This window comes from Chelon labrosus, assembly GCF_963514085.1.
Source record: "Chelon labrosus genome assembly, chromosome: 6".
In the NCBI taxonomy this organism is placed as follows: Eukaryota; Metazoa; Chordata; class Actinopteri; order Mugiliformes; family Mugilidae; genus Chelon; species Chelon labrosus.
In genome coordinates, this window is record NC_140342.1 from 11,621,907 (window position 1) to 11,636,379 (window position 14,473).

The 14,473-nt window shown below is 41.6% G+C and overlaps 1 protein-coding gene across 1 annotated transcript; it reads right to left on the reverse strand.

Annotated features, from left to right (window-relative positions):
* Positions 1–9,732: 9,732 nt before the first annotated feature.
* LOC311490076 (spindlin-Z-like) lies at positions 9,733–14,069 on the reverse strand. Its single transcript, XM_084547420.1, has 5 exons — positions 13,960–14,069; positions 13,315–13,356; positions 12,198–12,457; positions 11,664–11,897; positions 9,733–11,359 (listed from the first exon to the last, which is right to left on the reverse strand). The coding sequence occupies exons 2-5, from the start codon at positions 13,332–13,334 to the stop codon at positions 11,154–11,156; spliced, it is 720 nt and encodes a 239-aa protein (XP_084403546.1). The 5' UTR covers positions 13,335–13,356; positions 13,960–14,069; the 3' UTR covers positions 9,733–11,153.
* Positions 14,070–14,473: the final 404 nt, after the last annotated feature.

The window sequence follows — 14,473 nt, forward strand, 5'->3', positions numbered from 1 at the left end:
GTGGTAATTGAGTGACTTCAAAAATTAAAGGCTGTGAAGTGGTTGCTTTTCCTGCACGATGAAAATCAGGTACTGTAGGCCTAAGTGACTCAGCTTCTATCAGCACCAAAGAGCCCAAGCCTTTCTCCCCTTCAGACTCCATTATAATGTCATCGAAATAACATGCATAGTCCATTATAGTGATCAGATAAATCATCTGAATGGAAGACGTTCAGCACCGTCTCATCTGTGGCTCTCGGTGGGCAGATGTTAACATTAAGCCCTGAAAGCAGAGGGGAGAACAGTGAGGGGGGGTGGAGGGGGGGGGGGCTAATATGCATAATCCTACCTCCTGATGTTTCTATCAAGAGGCACAGAGTGCGTTGTTCGTTATACAACTAAAGCCTCAGTGAACAGGATCTTCCCCCAGGTTCCTGCCTAAGCTCGACTCTTGAGTTTCATTGATAACCGGGCTGCAGGGATATCAAAGGAACAAGGCTTTTGTGATAACTAATAGCAGCAGCAGCCTCCCAGGTTTTCTTCTTGGTCATTTTGTCTCGGGGAACACACAGGGTCACTTATTTACAAAAAGACAGCGGTCACTCACCCCAGCAGCACCTTTGTGTCCATGAAATGGGGGATGGGAGTTTTTTTTTTTTCCCAAAGCCTGTAAACTGTGACAAGCCGCTGTCAAATGGAAAGGTGACAGATGAGATGCTATGGTTTAAAACAGCTCAAAAAAATTAACAGGGCAATGTTTTCAGCCACAAAACATTCTCGTAATGGTGTCGTAACATGTTCTTTGGGTGGAAAATGAAATTTGCCGCCAATGCCTAATCGCCTGCTCTATCAATTGATAGGTTGATTGATTTAAAATAAATCTGTTCCAGTCTCGAACTGCTTGCAACAAGTTAAAATGCTTCTCGTGAATCTGCGACTGCCCCATGTTTTCTGCACGTCACTATAAATCTGGGGTTTTTTGGCAACAAGCTGACAACATAATTTCAACACATCACTGCGGCCTTGAGAAACAAAGTAGTCAGACGGCGCTTTCTAAATGTATACTTGTCAACATCAACGTATAAGGCCAACATTAAATTATGAGATGGAACTGTTTTGAAATTATTCTGGCTGAATGAACAGCAGCCCTTTATTTTCTATCAATCTATATAGTAAATGTTCCTCGTGGACTAATTTCACATGGCAGATGTCACCTAAGTGTCTAATTAAAGCTTATTAGTGGCCTTCTCTCAGGCTCTCCGATAATAACTGTAGTTGTGCATTATAATCACAATGGGGAAAAACCAAACCTTTATGGAGCACAATTCAAATTCTTTAATTCTTTGCAAGACCTCTCACAGTTTCCTTCTTGTCATCCAGATAGGAGTAAAGAGCAGGCAAAACCTCAGCTGACTGGGTCAATGCTCAGTTTTACATCTGGGGGAAAAAAAACAATCTTAAATCCACACTACACTGTTTCATACTTAAAATGATTGCAAATTAAAATCACATCTTGCTCGCCAATGAGGCTACAGCAGCTCGGTGTCCAAAAACAGTCGTAGTGAGTCATTGCATAATGCCACTCTTATGGTTTTAGAAGATAGCTCTAATGCAGAAACATCTTCATCACTATCACGTGACCAGTTCTGTGCTTTGTCAGAGGCATTCATTTTCTCTGGGTATGTGTAGATGCATGCAGCTAATCTTCTTTTTGAGACTTTGCTTGGGAGTATACAAATTACAGATGATTTTGGATTTGGCAAAGTAAGTTTCCAACGGCCAACCTCTGCTGAGATGTACACCATTTAACTACAGAACAAGAAGATATCCAGAAACACAGGTTGTGTTAGTACACTGTGTTGTAATCTTTACACCCAAAGCTTTTAGTATCTTCATAGTTTAATCCCTTCTTGTTTAATACCTCAGCGTGGTTCCTGTATATGATGTTTCACGTGAGTTAAAAGCCAAACTCCTATCAGGGCTGCTTACAATTAAAACTGTAATTAGCTCCTGTTGTTCTCGTTGCCCCTGCAGCCCCTAGGTAGGCAACATTTTACTCTTCTTTCCATTGAAAATCAATTAGGTGTCTAATCTTGACCTCGCAGTTCAGATTTAATTCAATTACATGTGCGCTCTTCTCCAAAGCAGGCTCTCGGGCGAAGTTTCCTTTGCACTCTCGGGGAGGGCATGATTTCAAATTTAATGCACATTACTATTGCGCGCTAACGTAAGGTCATTAAACTGCATTGACTTGCACCTATCAAACCTACGCATAAACCATTTCCTTGAACAGAAATGGCAATAAGAGTATTTCCCATTGCTACACAATTACATCCCCTGGCCTCCATATGTTTTATTCATATGCTTCTTTAACCTTCATATAATGTAATTTGGCTGCTGGTTTGGGCCGCACCCTTAACAAGGTCTGGAAAAAAAAAAAAAATCCACGTCAATTGGTCTCCTCTCGCAGTCGTCACTCCACATCGTCCCACCTCCTCCTTGTCTTCTCCAGGCAGCAGACGTATATAAACACACAGATCCATCTTCCTCCAGCTTACCCAGTAACATCACGATAACCATTACGTGGAGCTCGGATTGGGGGGAGGGCGCACGGGCTCCGATTGTGGCTGATTTCAGTAGAGAGAGAGAAAAAAAAAAAAGAAACAACAGTGAAAGAGGCGCAGCCGTGGCTACTCATCCAGCACACGCTGCATAACATTATGTCGGCATCACTTGTTGTTCCCGACGAGAAACGGTGAGTGCATCACTTACAGCATTTCTCCTGGTTGGTTTCCTAAACGAATGCCGCGCTATGTCGCTTATTTGCATGATTTTTTATATATTTTTTTGCACTGTTTTCATTCGCTCTTCAAATGCTGTCTTTCCTCTTCTTCTTTTTTTACACCTTAGGATTGAAAAACAGATCAAGTAAAAAGGTTTTAAGTCACAGAAGAGACGGGGAAAAAACGAGGTTTCAATGTATGTCTGCGGGAAACGAAATTACATCCCCTTCCTCCTCTTCCTGCCTCGCCTGAGGGAAAATGTTTATCGCGTCGTCATGTGGCCGTGATTTGAGAAAATAAAAAATATGTAATAATGACAACTGACCTTATTGCTACAGCAGCGGGATCGCAGCAGATTATTGGGAGTCAAATATCAGAGGTCTTTTGGCTTTATAACCTCGTGAGGGAAAACTTCGGTGCAGCAACAGGTGGCATGTTTTTTCCCGGGCCGGAATCGAGGCGAGATGCTGAGGAGGAGATGGACGTGGAGGAGAAAAAAAAAAAAAAAGTAGGGCGTCATTCAGCACCGAGGCACTGGACAGCTCCCACGTCGAGGGCTAAACAAGCTGCGGTCTTGAGGAAATAACAGGTTGATTCGTGGCTTCTTCTCGCTCTTTTGCTTTTTAAATCAGGTTGTCGCTGCATATTAACCAGACCGTATGGCTCTGTTCAGCTGCTGCTGCTGGGAAACTAAATGGAGGCTTTTTTTTTTTTTTTTTTTTTTGAGTGACAGATGCTTTGAATGTCAGTCTCCAACAGCAACAGCAAACGATTAGTTTGAAATCGATACTGTACTAAAACGAGTTCAGGGGACATTTCTGACCCTCTCTTCCAGTGCCTCCTCTTGGTATAAAGAGTGCTGCCTCCTCTTTTCTTTAGTTTGCACTTAAGGAGCAACCCCCCCCCCCCCCCCCCCCTCTCTCTCTCTTGCCTCCTTCCTTGCTTCCTTCCACTCACTAAACTGTCCCCATCTTCCCATCCCCCTCTCCCACTGACTCCCAGTCTTGTTGCATAGCTACCAGCTCAAAAACATACTGGAGATTCAGGACAGTCTGTGTGTGTCCTTTCTCTCCCTCTCTTTCAGTCCAAATGGGACTTATTAGAGGGGAAACCACTGAGCTGATGGTTTGCAGCCACGTTTCCATTTTCTCAAGGTTCACAGTTAGGGTTTCTGTTCAGTGCATATGGTGAACAGCGTTTATTCCAAGTGCTGTGCTGTGATCCTCTCTCTCTCTTTCTCTCTCTCTCTCTCTCTCTTTCTGTGTTCCTCACCCCTCCTCCTCCTCCTCCTCCTCCTCCTCCTGTCTCCCTCTTTTGAGAGAAGCTGAAAGGTTGGCATTACAACAACAAAGGAAGGATGGAATGTCAACAGGCTTCAGAGAGAAATGGGTTTGAAGGAAACACAGAGATGGGAATTGCATGTAGCGTTTCCATCTCCGACATCAAAAGTTCACAACCTATCAACGCGCCACTAGCCGGTGCTCAGCAACACCTGTGACACATGCACATCCTGAGATCCTCTTCAACTCTGAAGCCTGTGCCGGTGACGCTGCAAAATCAATGTATCCCGTTTAACGCCGGCACAGTGATTCAGACTTGAGAATTTGAAGGCCCTGCGGCGTTACGAGTCTGTTTCCTTTTTCTTTTGTCACAGATTGGAGCAGAGGCTGCGGATGCGACACAAGCAAGGGGAAAGTGTTGGTGGTGCTGAGTGGAAGACTAGTGATTTTGTTGTGGCGCTGATCGAAGAACAACAAGTCCCAGTCTACCTCTCAGCACAAGCAGCGCCCTTCAGTTTACGTCAGCTTGAACCCTCTCTTCACTTCAGAACCTGTTCACATTTGAATTTTGGCATTATGGAAGAAATTTCCTGTTTATTCAACCTGCCCTTTAAAAAACATTTAAAGTGCTCGGATTTGGTCCCTGAGTGTAACTGTTCAGTAATGCTAATTGCTGGCAAAATTGCAATTAAAAAGATCTTTTAAGCAGAGGTATTCATGGGACTGAATCACGCACAATGAAAGCTGCTCGAGAAATTGTGTAGAAGAGCAACACGTATCATACCAGACTTGTTCTAAGCTTCACGTCTTTACGTAATTTTTATCTGAACACTTATTGTTGATAAAGAAACTGTCTTTCTGGCATTTCATATTGTGAAATAAAACTTGACTGCGTATCTTGAATGTGTATTTCCTCATTTTTATTATCCACATGACAGGGTTTGATCTGAAACCTCCACATACTGTACATCACACACTGAGATCAGGGGAAATCCCAATGAAAAAAATAAATCCTACTCTTGAGTCCAACAAACCACACTCAGACATATATTTATGGCTATGGCCGTCAGCCAGGAAACCTTACTTAATGATGAACATGCAACACTTAGAGGACTAAATACAAGTCACTGATCAATAAGGGAGATTTAAAATCCCTCTGCGTATTGAGCCTCTGTCGCTGTAATGTATTCTTGTAGTTTCTTCAGCATATAGCAGAGCTGTGAGTGAGCAGGTGAATAAAAAGGGAGCTAGTTTCCTAGACCACCAGGAGAGGCCATAATAATGGTGTGAGAATGCATGCATGAATTCCTGCAGCTGAACTATAAGGCAGGTGGTGAAAGAGTTCCAAATTCAAGTAGGAAGGGAATCATATGTCAAGTATTGGAAAAGATGTTGGGAGGATGACCTGAAGGTGCTATTGTTGTCAGACAAAAATGTGCACAAGACTCATCCCGCGGTCTCATGCACAATTTTGTAAGCGTTTTTTCCAGTGCAATACACTTCACCGCCAGTATTTGTTCTGCATATGAGTTGGATACAGTAGTGGTTTTGTTGTGGCTCTGATCGAAGGATCATGCCTTGTCTGAGCTTTGATCAATATCAGTGAACAGACCTGAGCAAATAAAAGACATCTACTGTCACAAAGAAGACTGAGAAGCGAGCTCAAACAGCAGAGAAAACACGGGTCCTGATCCGCTCCATAATAGTAAGGGGAATTTAACTGATACACATGCAACAAAGACTTGAACAAGACTTCAAATCACTCCACGTTACAAAATACAATATATAAAACTCTACCAAACAGCTACGGTCGCTGAATAAAAGTAGGAGAGGAAGAGCACAGATAAATCTTTAAGAAATTATTAGAAGATAATTAAAAAGGCTCCAGACAATAACAATTTGAATACACACCACATTTACTTATTGTTGTTCCTGTTACCTGGATACCTGCATGGTTGACCTAACATAGCCCCCATCTTTGTTAGTCATGGCAAACATGGTGCTTAGAACAGAAAAGTCAAGCCCTCCTCACATGGGGAAAATACACTTTATTTTCATCAAATCTGATCACCGCAAAGAACTGTTTGAATTAAATCCAAAGATGACATGAGACCAATATGCTGGTTATGTATGAACAATGAGTCTCCTTCATTTCTCCTGACACTAAAGGCTCAAATCAATCACGGCACCATGTCTTAATAATCATGACCAGAGACAGTTCTTTCTGCCCTTTTCACTCATAAAAGCTCAAAGTGTTTTAATTAAAAATGCATCGTGGCCGGTCTCCTTCACACTGCACCCTGTGAGTCTCCAGATTGGCGGCATCCTGGTTTTTCATATTTAAAAACCAGGGACTGGCTTCCGTTGCTAAGCAACACAAAAGAGTCTAGTGCATTTCTTTATTGACCAATAAGAATGCAGACAAAGTTTCAAGGTTTTTGAGGAAGGTCCTGTAATAATGATCACAGAAAAAAAATAAAAATAGAGCAGAGAATAACAACCTTTCATATATTTCAGTGTTTATAAATAGTGTTATGCATAAAGAAAAGCTTCCCCCTTGCAACCATATTGCAGCTCATAAAATACCTTTCAGTCTGAATTCATTTCATATTTTCATTCGTATACTACCAATAACAATCAAAACGGTCTCGAGACGCTTTGCAGAAATGAGAGTCTGAAACCTTCGGAGCAAGCGCTGAGGCGACAGTGGCAAAGAAAGAACCCTTTTAACAGAAAGTAACCTTGTGCAGAACGCAGTTCATATGGGGGGGGGGGGATCCATCTGCTTGAGGCCAGTTGGGAAGAGAAAAGAAAAAAAGAGGGAGCAAGCAGATAAATTCATGCGTCCATCTGGATAAACCATGCACCATATCTACATAATACAAACATGGTGACATAAGGGTGATGCGCAATACCTGAAAGACTGATAAAGATAAGATTAAGTCAATAAAGTATTGATTTCATGTTGGTTTTAGCCCCACACAGAGCACGCTACTGATGAAAGAAGCAGTTCATTTACAAGACTTACTACAACAATTAGCTCTCATATAGGCAGACGTGTTTGAACCTACTGTTATGTCGGTGAAAAGGGTTAGGGTTGGAGACTTTTTCATGTCCTGAGCCCTTTGGATCCCCAAAACTATCTGACACAGAGTCACACCTCGCAGCTATACCCAGGCACATACAGCATTATTCTATATTACTCAAGTTTCAAATGAATTGAAACTCAAAGCTCTTATACACTGTGGGAGAAAACACAGTCACGGTCAAAGACGCAGTAGTGTGTATTCATTTTATCTGCACAACAAAAGCTGTTGCCAAGGACCCAGGCAGATGGTTTGACTGAGAAAGAAAATGGTAGAAAATAGTGATGGATGTGTAAAAGGAAGTGCACAACAGGTGAGGAATTGCATCAGACGCATTCTCAAGAGCACAGACCTTGTGCAATGCATGTGCACCCTCCTCGTTGTCATTACTATCTGGGCACCCAGCCTGGCGTGATGGTATGCCAACTGTTCCCCGATGTCTGTACTGGCACCCATCTCCATGGCACTGGCATCTCGGCGAGAGAGACGCCGGGGGAGGGAGAGGCAGTCAGCAGTCAGCATGTGGCTGCATGTGTGGTCAGGAAGATCAGGAATCGGGAGAGAAGACGACTTCTCATCATTAAAGCAGATGACGACTCGATTAACAGACAGGAGCTCAGCATTAAGTAATTAGACATTTCTTTCTAAGCAGGGTCGTCTCAGATATCATTTTGTTGGTGATGAATTATTATAAACATAATAACAAAGGACAAGCAGTCATGACTAATGACGTGATCTCCTAATCATGTTGTATTAATTTTGTTTCCTTCAATAAGATGCACTGGAGACAAACAACAGAGGATGAATAACAGCTGCCGTTATCAGTTTATTGTCAGAGATAGGAGGAAGATGGGCCCTCTGAAAGCCCACTTTATGGGACAGCTAATAACTATTAAGATACCAGTAATGATTATGATAAGATTCAGTCTTATGGCGCCTACTGCTGTGAGAGACATAAACATTTAAATGAATTCTCTTAATAGCTTCATTTCCTTTATTTCATTCATTCATTCATTCATTCATTCGTCTTCTGTAACCGCTTGTCCTGCGAAGGGTCGCAGGGGGGCTGGAGCCTATCCCAGCTGTTATTAGGCGAGAGGCGGGGGGACACTCTAGACTGGTCTCCAGTCTATCTCAGGGCTAACACAGAGAGACAAACAACCAATCACACTCGCATGCACACCTACGGCCCATTTAGAATCACCAATGAACCTAACCAGTCATGTCTTTGAAGCCAGAGTATCTGGAGAAAACCCACGCAGACACAGGGAGAATGCAGAAAGGCCCTCGTAGGCCTGGATTCAAATCTGGAACCATATAGAAGGGAGGAATTTTTCTATTGTCTTCTTACAGCCTGTTAAAGGCTACAGTGTTTTTTCCATCCCTGTAGATAAAATACTATTGAGTGGATGTACAGAATCTCTGTGAATATCAGTATAGCTATCAGATTGTTAAACAATTTAGTAAAGATGTTCACAGAACCCAGAAAGTTAAATCTATACTACTTGGTCTATCACAACTATCTTCTAAATTTCCAGCAAAGTGGTGACAAGAGACCATGAAAGTTTACTGAAATTTAGATCGTCGAAGCGATGATGGCTGAAACAACCTTGGTCACATGAGACTAATCTCAACTTTGAGGTGATGCGATTCAGGCGCCAACCAATGGGAGCAACTGATACAGTCGACTGACAAATGTTGCAAACACGGAGTTCACAAAAGATTTAACTCAAGGAAATACCATCCACAACACACGGCATCAGATTTATCATGTTGATGTGGGTGTGGAGCCCTGGAGCATTTGGTAAACGCAGATGAAGCATATTTACAGTATTTCCTTTTCAAATAAAGAGCAGTGCCAGCAAGAGGAACTAGTTCCATCCATTCACTATGGAATAGTTTCATGTTCCTCTTGTTTCACTCATATACATATTTGGGGTTGGAAACATGCCAGACAGTTACCGACCAACTGTCACCTATTTAGCAACAGGCGACAAGTGGATCGCTGACATACCGTATAAGTTGTCTGTAGCTGACGGTTGGTCGCTAGTGACTGGGTCTAATTTCCACGTTGTTGTCAACGGTTGGATGTAGGACAAAATAAAAATAATCAGTTATATTTTATTGCAGATGCTGACAGGCTAAACCAAAATGAGGAACATGGCAAACATAATAGATGCTAAATACCAGCGTGTTGGTCTCAGCCTTTTAACCGCTCACATCTCTCTGTGAACATGGGGGACTGGGAACTAACTACTTAAAAGCTGAAGCTAAATAAGGAAGACAGTCCAAAGAGATGTATGACTCTCCAGCCTAAACTGAGAACAGCTGACACGGAAGAAATGTCCACATTAAAACAACCCGCAGTTGTACTGGCTAGAACCTTTTGCACATATGAAGGTCTCCTCCCCTCTTCAAGTTCTTTACATTGATTTGCGCAGGGAGGCTGCTTTAGAGCTGCTCCTCAGCAACTGCAGGTGTTTTAACGCCATGCAACCGTAGAGCAACGTCCTTCAGTGTCTCTTCACTCACAGTAAGCTAAAAAAGAAGACAATTTAAAGTTAGGTCCATGCTATACAACGCTCACAAGTCTGTAGATTATTCCAAACATAGAGCAGCATTGAATGTTATTTAACCGCTGTAATTGAAAAACGAAGATGGGTGCTTTTCAATAAATATCTTTCAACTGAAGTCACATTTTTGATAGACTGTGTGGAGTATCTGAGTATCTTCATTCATTGTTCTGAAGTATTCAGTTAATTCAGAGAGGTCAAGGAGAGGCGTCTCTCAGCTCGTGTTAACTGTAGAAAGAAGAATATTTTGCATTCAGTTCGAAAGTGGATATATACATTGGGTTTGAGTTATTTCTGAAAATATTCACATTCTTGTGCGTTCAGGCATGCAACTATATCAGTAAAGTACAGCCGATACTTCAGAAATCGCTGGATTCCAGTAGAAAATGCTTAATTCACCTTACGTGATTTACAGAGATGTGCCACATCTCATTAAGTGTTAAATCGTGGGTGTTGTACTTCTTACTATCACTATGGAACACATTCACAGGAATGAAAAGACAAAAAGCATCTAACAAGAACTGGACGAGACAATAATTCTCAAGCAGCTTTGTTTTACGTTCATAAAAATGTCTTATTATATTTACAGAACAAAACATATTTAGGGTCACAAAGAACAATATTCCATTCATTTTTTGGCAAACAATGAAGACCTCGGTCCAAAACACTAACCAATGTTGGTAGCCAATTTCATCTACATAAATAGTGTGTTACACAAACACCGTCTGAAACAACTCGACATCAACATCAGTATTTCTGATATATTATTAGAACGTAGAAAACTTCACGTGATGAAATGAAACAGAAATGCATGTTACTATCCATGACGTGAGATGCGGTCAAGTCTCACTGATGCCTATACACTATGCACTGTGATGACAAAATCAGTTCAAATGAATATTGAACAAACTGAGGCGTCCTCAGTGACACACAGAAAGCACAGCAGAGTTTTTGTATTGATACCAGCAGCAGCAGAGCCACATATTCCAGATGAAATAAATAACACAGGCATATAAAAGTGAAATAAGAGTTACACACAGAGGTATAGGTAAGAAAGCTGAATTCTCTTAGTTTGAAGTCTCGCTTACAAAAATTAGGAACTGGGAGTTTGATAGTTGCACTATACAAGTGTGAGTGAACGAAAACAAATGTAAAGCTCCATTTCATCTGCTGGGCTATACAAGTGGCCTTAGACCTGACTTATTTACACTGGAGAGGACTTATTAGTTATACAATAAGTTCAACTTAAGACTGAGAATCAAAAACTGGGATATCTTGTAATGCGCGAATGGAAGGTCCAGAAGGCCAAAAAAAAACAAAAAAACCCTAGGGCTTTTGACTTGTGGCATGTCGCCTCCCACTGGAGAAAAATTAGAATCTTTAACACTTTATGTAACGCCTGGTCGGGACAAGTATGAGCCGTTAGTTGGAGATGAAACCTGACAGTCAGTACTAGGTGGTCTTCACCAGGTCGTAAACGTGGATGTGGACGTCATCGTCATATTTTATGTAGTATACAGTGGGCTTCGCTGGGACCTGGTAGATGACCAAGCCCGTCCTCTTCAGACCGTTATCTGTGACGTACTCCACCTGTTTACCCACAAGGCTCTCTGGCTCCTCCCCGGGCTTCCTGTCTGCTGGCAGCAGGTGTTTATTCTCTGGAGGACCAACACAAGACCGGTGCAACAGGAAAGGAAAGACAAGAATAGAAAGTTACACGCTGGCAACAAACAAATTCAAACAAGCCCCAGTTCATTTATGTGCTGTATCCAGTCCCCTCTAGTTCTCTGAATACAACATAAAGATAAGACTGCCATAACACAACATTACTCTACTAAAAATTGCTCATTAGAAAAAAAACACAAAAGAGACACTGCATTGTTTTCCCTTCCACATTCCCATTAGTATCTGATAACATAAAACATTGACAGTTATTCTGATCATAAAGTCTCATTAACGTACCTGACTCTGGTAAGACACGTAGGTCTCCGTCCTTGTAGTCGTCCCACAGCTGGTACATATACAGCACGGGGTCCTTCTCGTAGGTAATGTAATACCAGTGGGTCATGATGGGGGCTCGCGACAGCACCATGCCTCGCCACTCGTTTTTCTCGCCGTCCTCCTTCTCGAACAGATGCTCAACTGCTCGACCCACCAGCTCCTCCGCCCCAGGAGGCACCTTAATCTTATTGTTCACTGCGGGAAGGAGAAGAATCACAGCATATACGGGCATTAAAATGTCAGCTTTACATCAGGCCATGGAAAAAAGGATTTGTTTTGCAACAACAGTCGCAACCGATTCAGAATAAAACACAAATTCATGTTTCAAAAGGAAATCCTACAAAAAAAAAGTGTTGAATTTCAAAATGAAGCCTGTCCAAAGTAGCCTACTTAATAAACACTTCCATACTTTACTGTTTACAACATGCAAGCCCAATCCCACACCTACAAAAAAAAATAAAAATCAGGATTAAAAACAGATGTTGTGACACTGACCGACTTTCTCTGACAAGACCTGCAGGTTGGACACCCGGCTGTCTTTGAAGAGCTCGATGCCGTAGACGCAGTCGAAGCCGTCATATTTGACCATGTAGAGGGAGCTGTTCACAGTCAGGCGCTCCAGGACGGTGCCTTTCCACTTGGTCACGTTGCCCTTCTCCCTCCAGGTGTGCTGAATCCTGCGGCCCAGAAGGTTGTCAGGGTCCGGGCTCAGGGTCGCTGCTGAGCTCTCACTCAGCTCCCCACTGCTACGCTTCCTGCAAACACGAATGGATTACGCTCCACATTAGTACTGATGTCAGCACAAATGATGAACAGTGGAAGGTACATTTTAAGCTATTTACTGTGTATATTTTTGTGGTTATTTGTTTTGCTTGAGGAGATCTTTGAGATAGGAAATAAACTGGGACTCCACCTTTACCACTCATGAAGACAGGGTATTGTTACAGCAAGGACTATTAAAATGTTAAATACTATAATGATGTGCTATAAAGAAAAAGGTGCCTCCACTTCAAAGTCCAACAGGTAGTAAACAGTAACTGCATTCTTACATAACAGTATCTTCATCATTCATCATTACAGGCTCATGTTATATTAGGCATTTTTAATTTTTTGATACAGTGGTTACAGAAATTAAAACATCGAAAGGAGATTCATTAACTGAGCCTTACACGAATGTTATAATGTTCAGTTTATGTTGAAACGGCTTCAGAAAGGTGGTGATTCAACTGTATGAACATTTTGGAGGATTTGGCTTGTGGTGCTGTTAAACTGGATTGAATTAAACACAAAAGTGTGTCTGTTATTTAGCCCAGCTCACTGACTAAAATGGGGTTGTCAGAATAATATGAACATGCGTTTCAACACAATACAATTTAAACAAACTGCAGCCTCCAAAATGAAAACACACTTTAATCAACAGCTCGCTCAGTCATTTTAAAGAAATGCTGAATACCATAACTTCCACAAAGAAGCTTTTAGTGCAGGGCTGCTGTATTAAAATGCATTAATTGTCAGTAGTGTACATAATGAACTAACTACTGAGTGTGTGTCACTGCTGTGTCACTAAAGGTGGAGTGTCATAAAAGTGTAAAATCAGCAAGTCTGAACCTACCTGCCCCGTTTCTTTGACATGTTTCCATAAATTCACTCAATCCTGTGAGACACAAGACAAGTCAGTTGGTGTAAAAAAAAAAAAAACCAGTATTCTCAGCAGACAAATTCAGCCAACTAATGTTTCCTCGTAGGTCTTCTACCCTGAGCTTTATCGGCCACAGCCATGCAAACAAGCCAACGAGCCAACAATACCGGATGTAAACAACATTAACTGCGACAAGCCCCGTTGCTAATGCTAACTAACCTAGCTCAGTGCTACTACGACTACAGGTTACATTTTTATCCAGTAAATGTGTAACTTCGCCGAAGCTAGCTTAACAAACGACGACGTGTCGAGAGCAGTCGGACATGTAAAGCGACAGTGTGTCTAAAATTGGACCAGCCAGGTGTCTAAGAAGTCCCTTCAGCCACTGTTTGTTTTAAATTAGTAACATTTATGAAAATTTTTGGCTCCTGCATTTCAGCACATAAGCTAGCTGAACAAAAGGAAATGCATCGCCATGTAAGCGCATATTTTACACCCTGACTGCAGCTGTTAGATTAGCGTTAAAAGAAGGACTGTCCATGAGAAATTAATTCATATTTATTTCATGGCCGACAGGTTAAATAGGCGGGAGCCAGTGGAATAAGCTGTTTGCCCTACCTGATCAATAATTTCACATGTGTTTGTCTTTGCAGAGCAGATTCCTCCACCTAACGTAGGCTAGATACACGGAAACGAGCCTCATCCAAGAACTACAACTACCAGGAGGAGCCGACAGCGCAAAGCACTCTAGGATATGTAGTCATTATATAGAGAGAGTATTTAACTCCACCGCTGATTGCTTTTCTTTTTTTTCTTTTTTTGCTAGATATAAAAACGTCCAGTAGCTGGGAAATTACACTGTTGACACTTTGTTCTCTTATGTTTTATTAAAATAAGGAGACATTTTTCAACAAGTCTGTCCACCTCTTCACTAAACGCCAGATAAGTAGTAATTAAAGCCACAGACAAAGAAAGACACAACAATATTTTAAAACTAAAGCATATGTAAGGCTTTAAGTTATTATATACTTAATAATAATCTCGTTTAATTATCCTTGAACTACATTATTTGTCTTTTGTGGAAGATTATGGCCAAAATAGTTGAACTGTTAAGGCTACACATTTTAGAAAA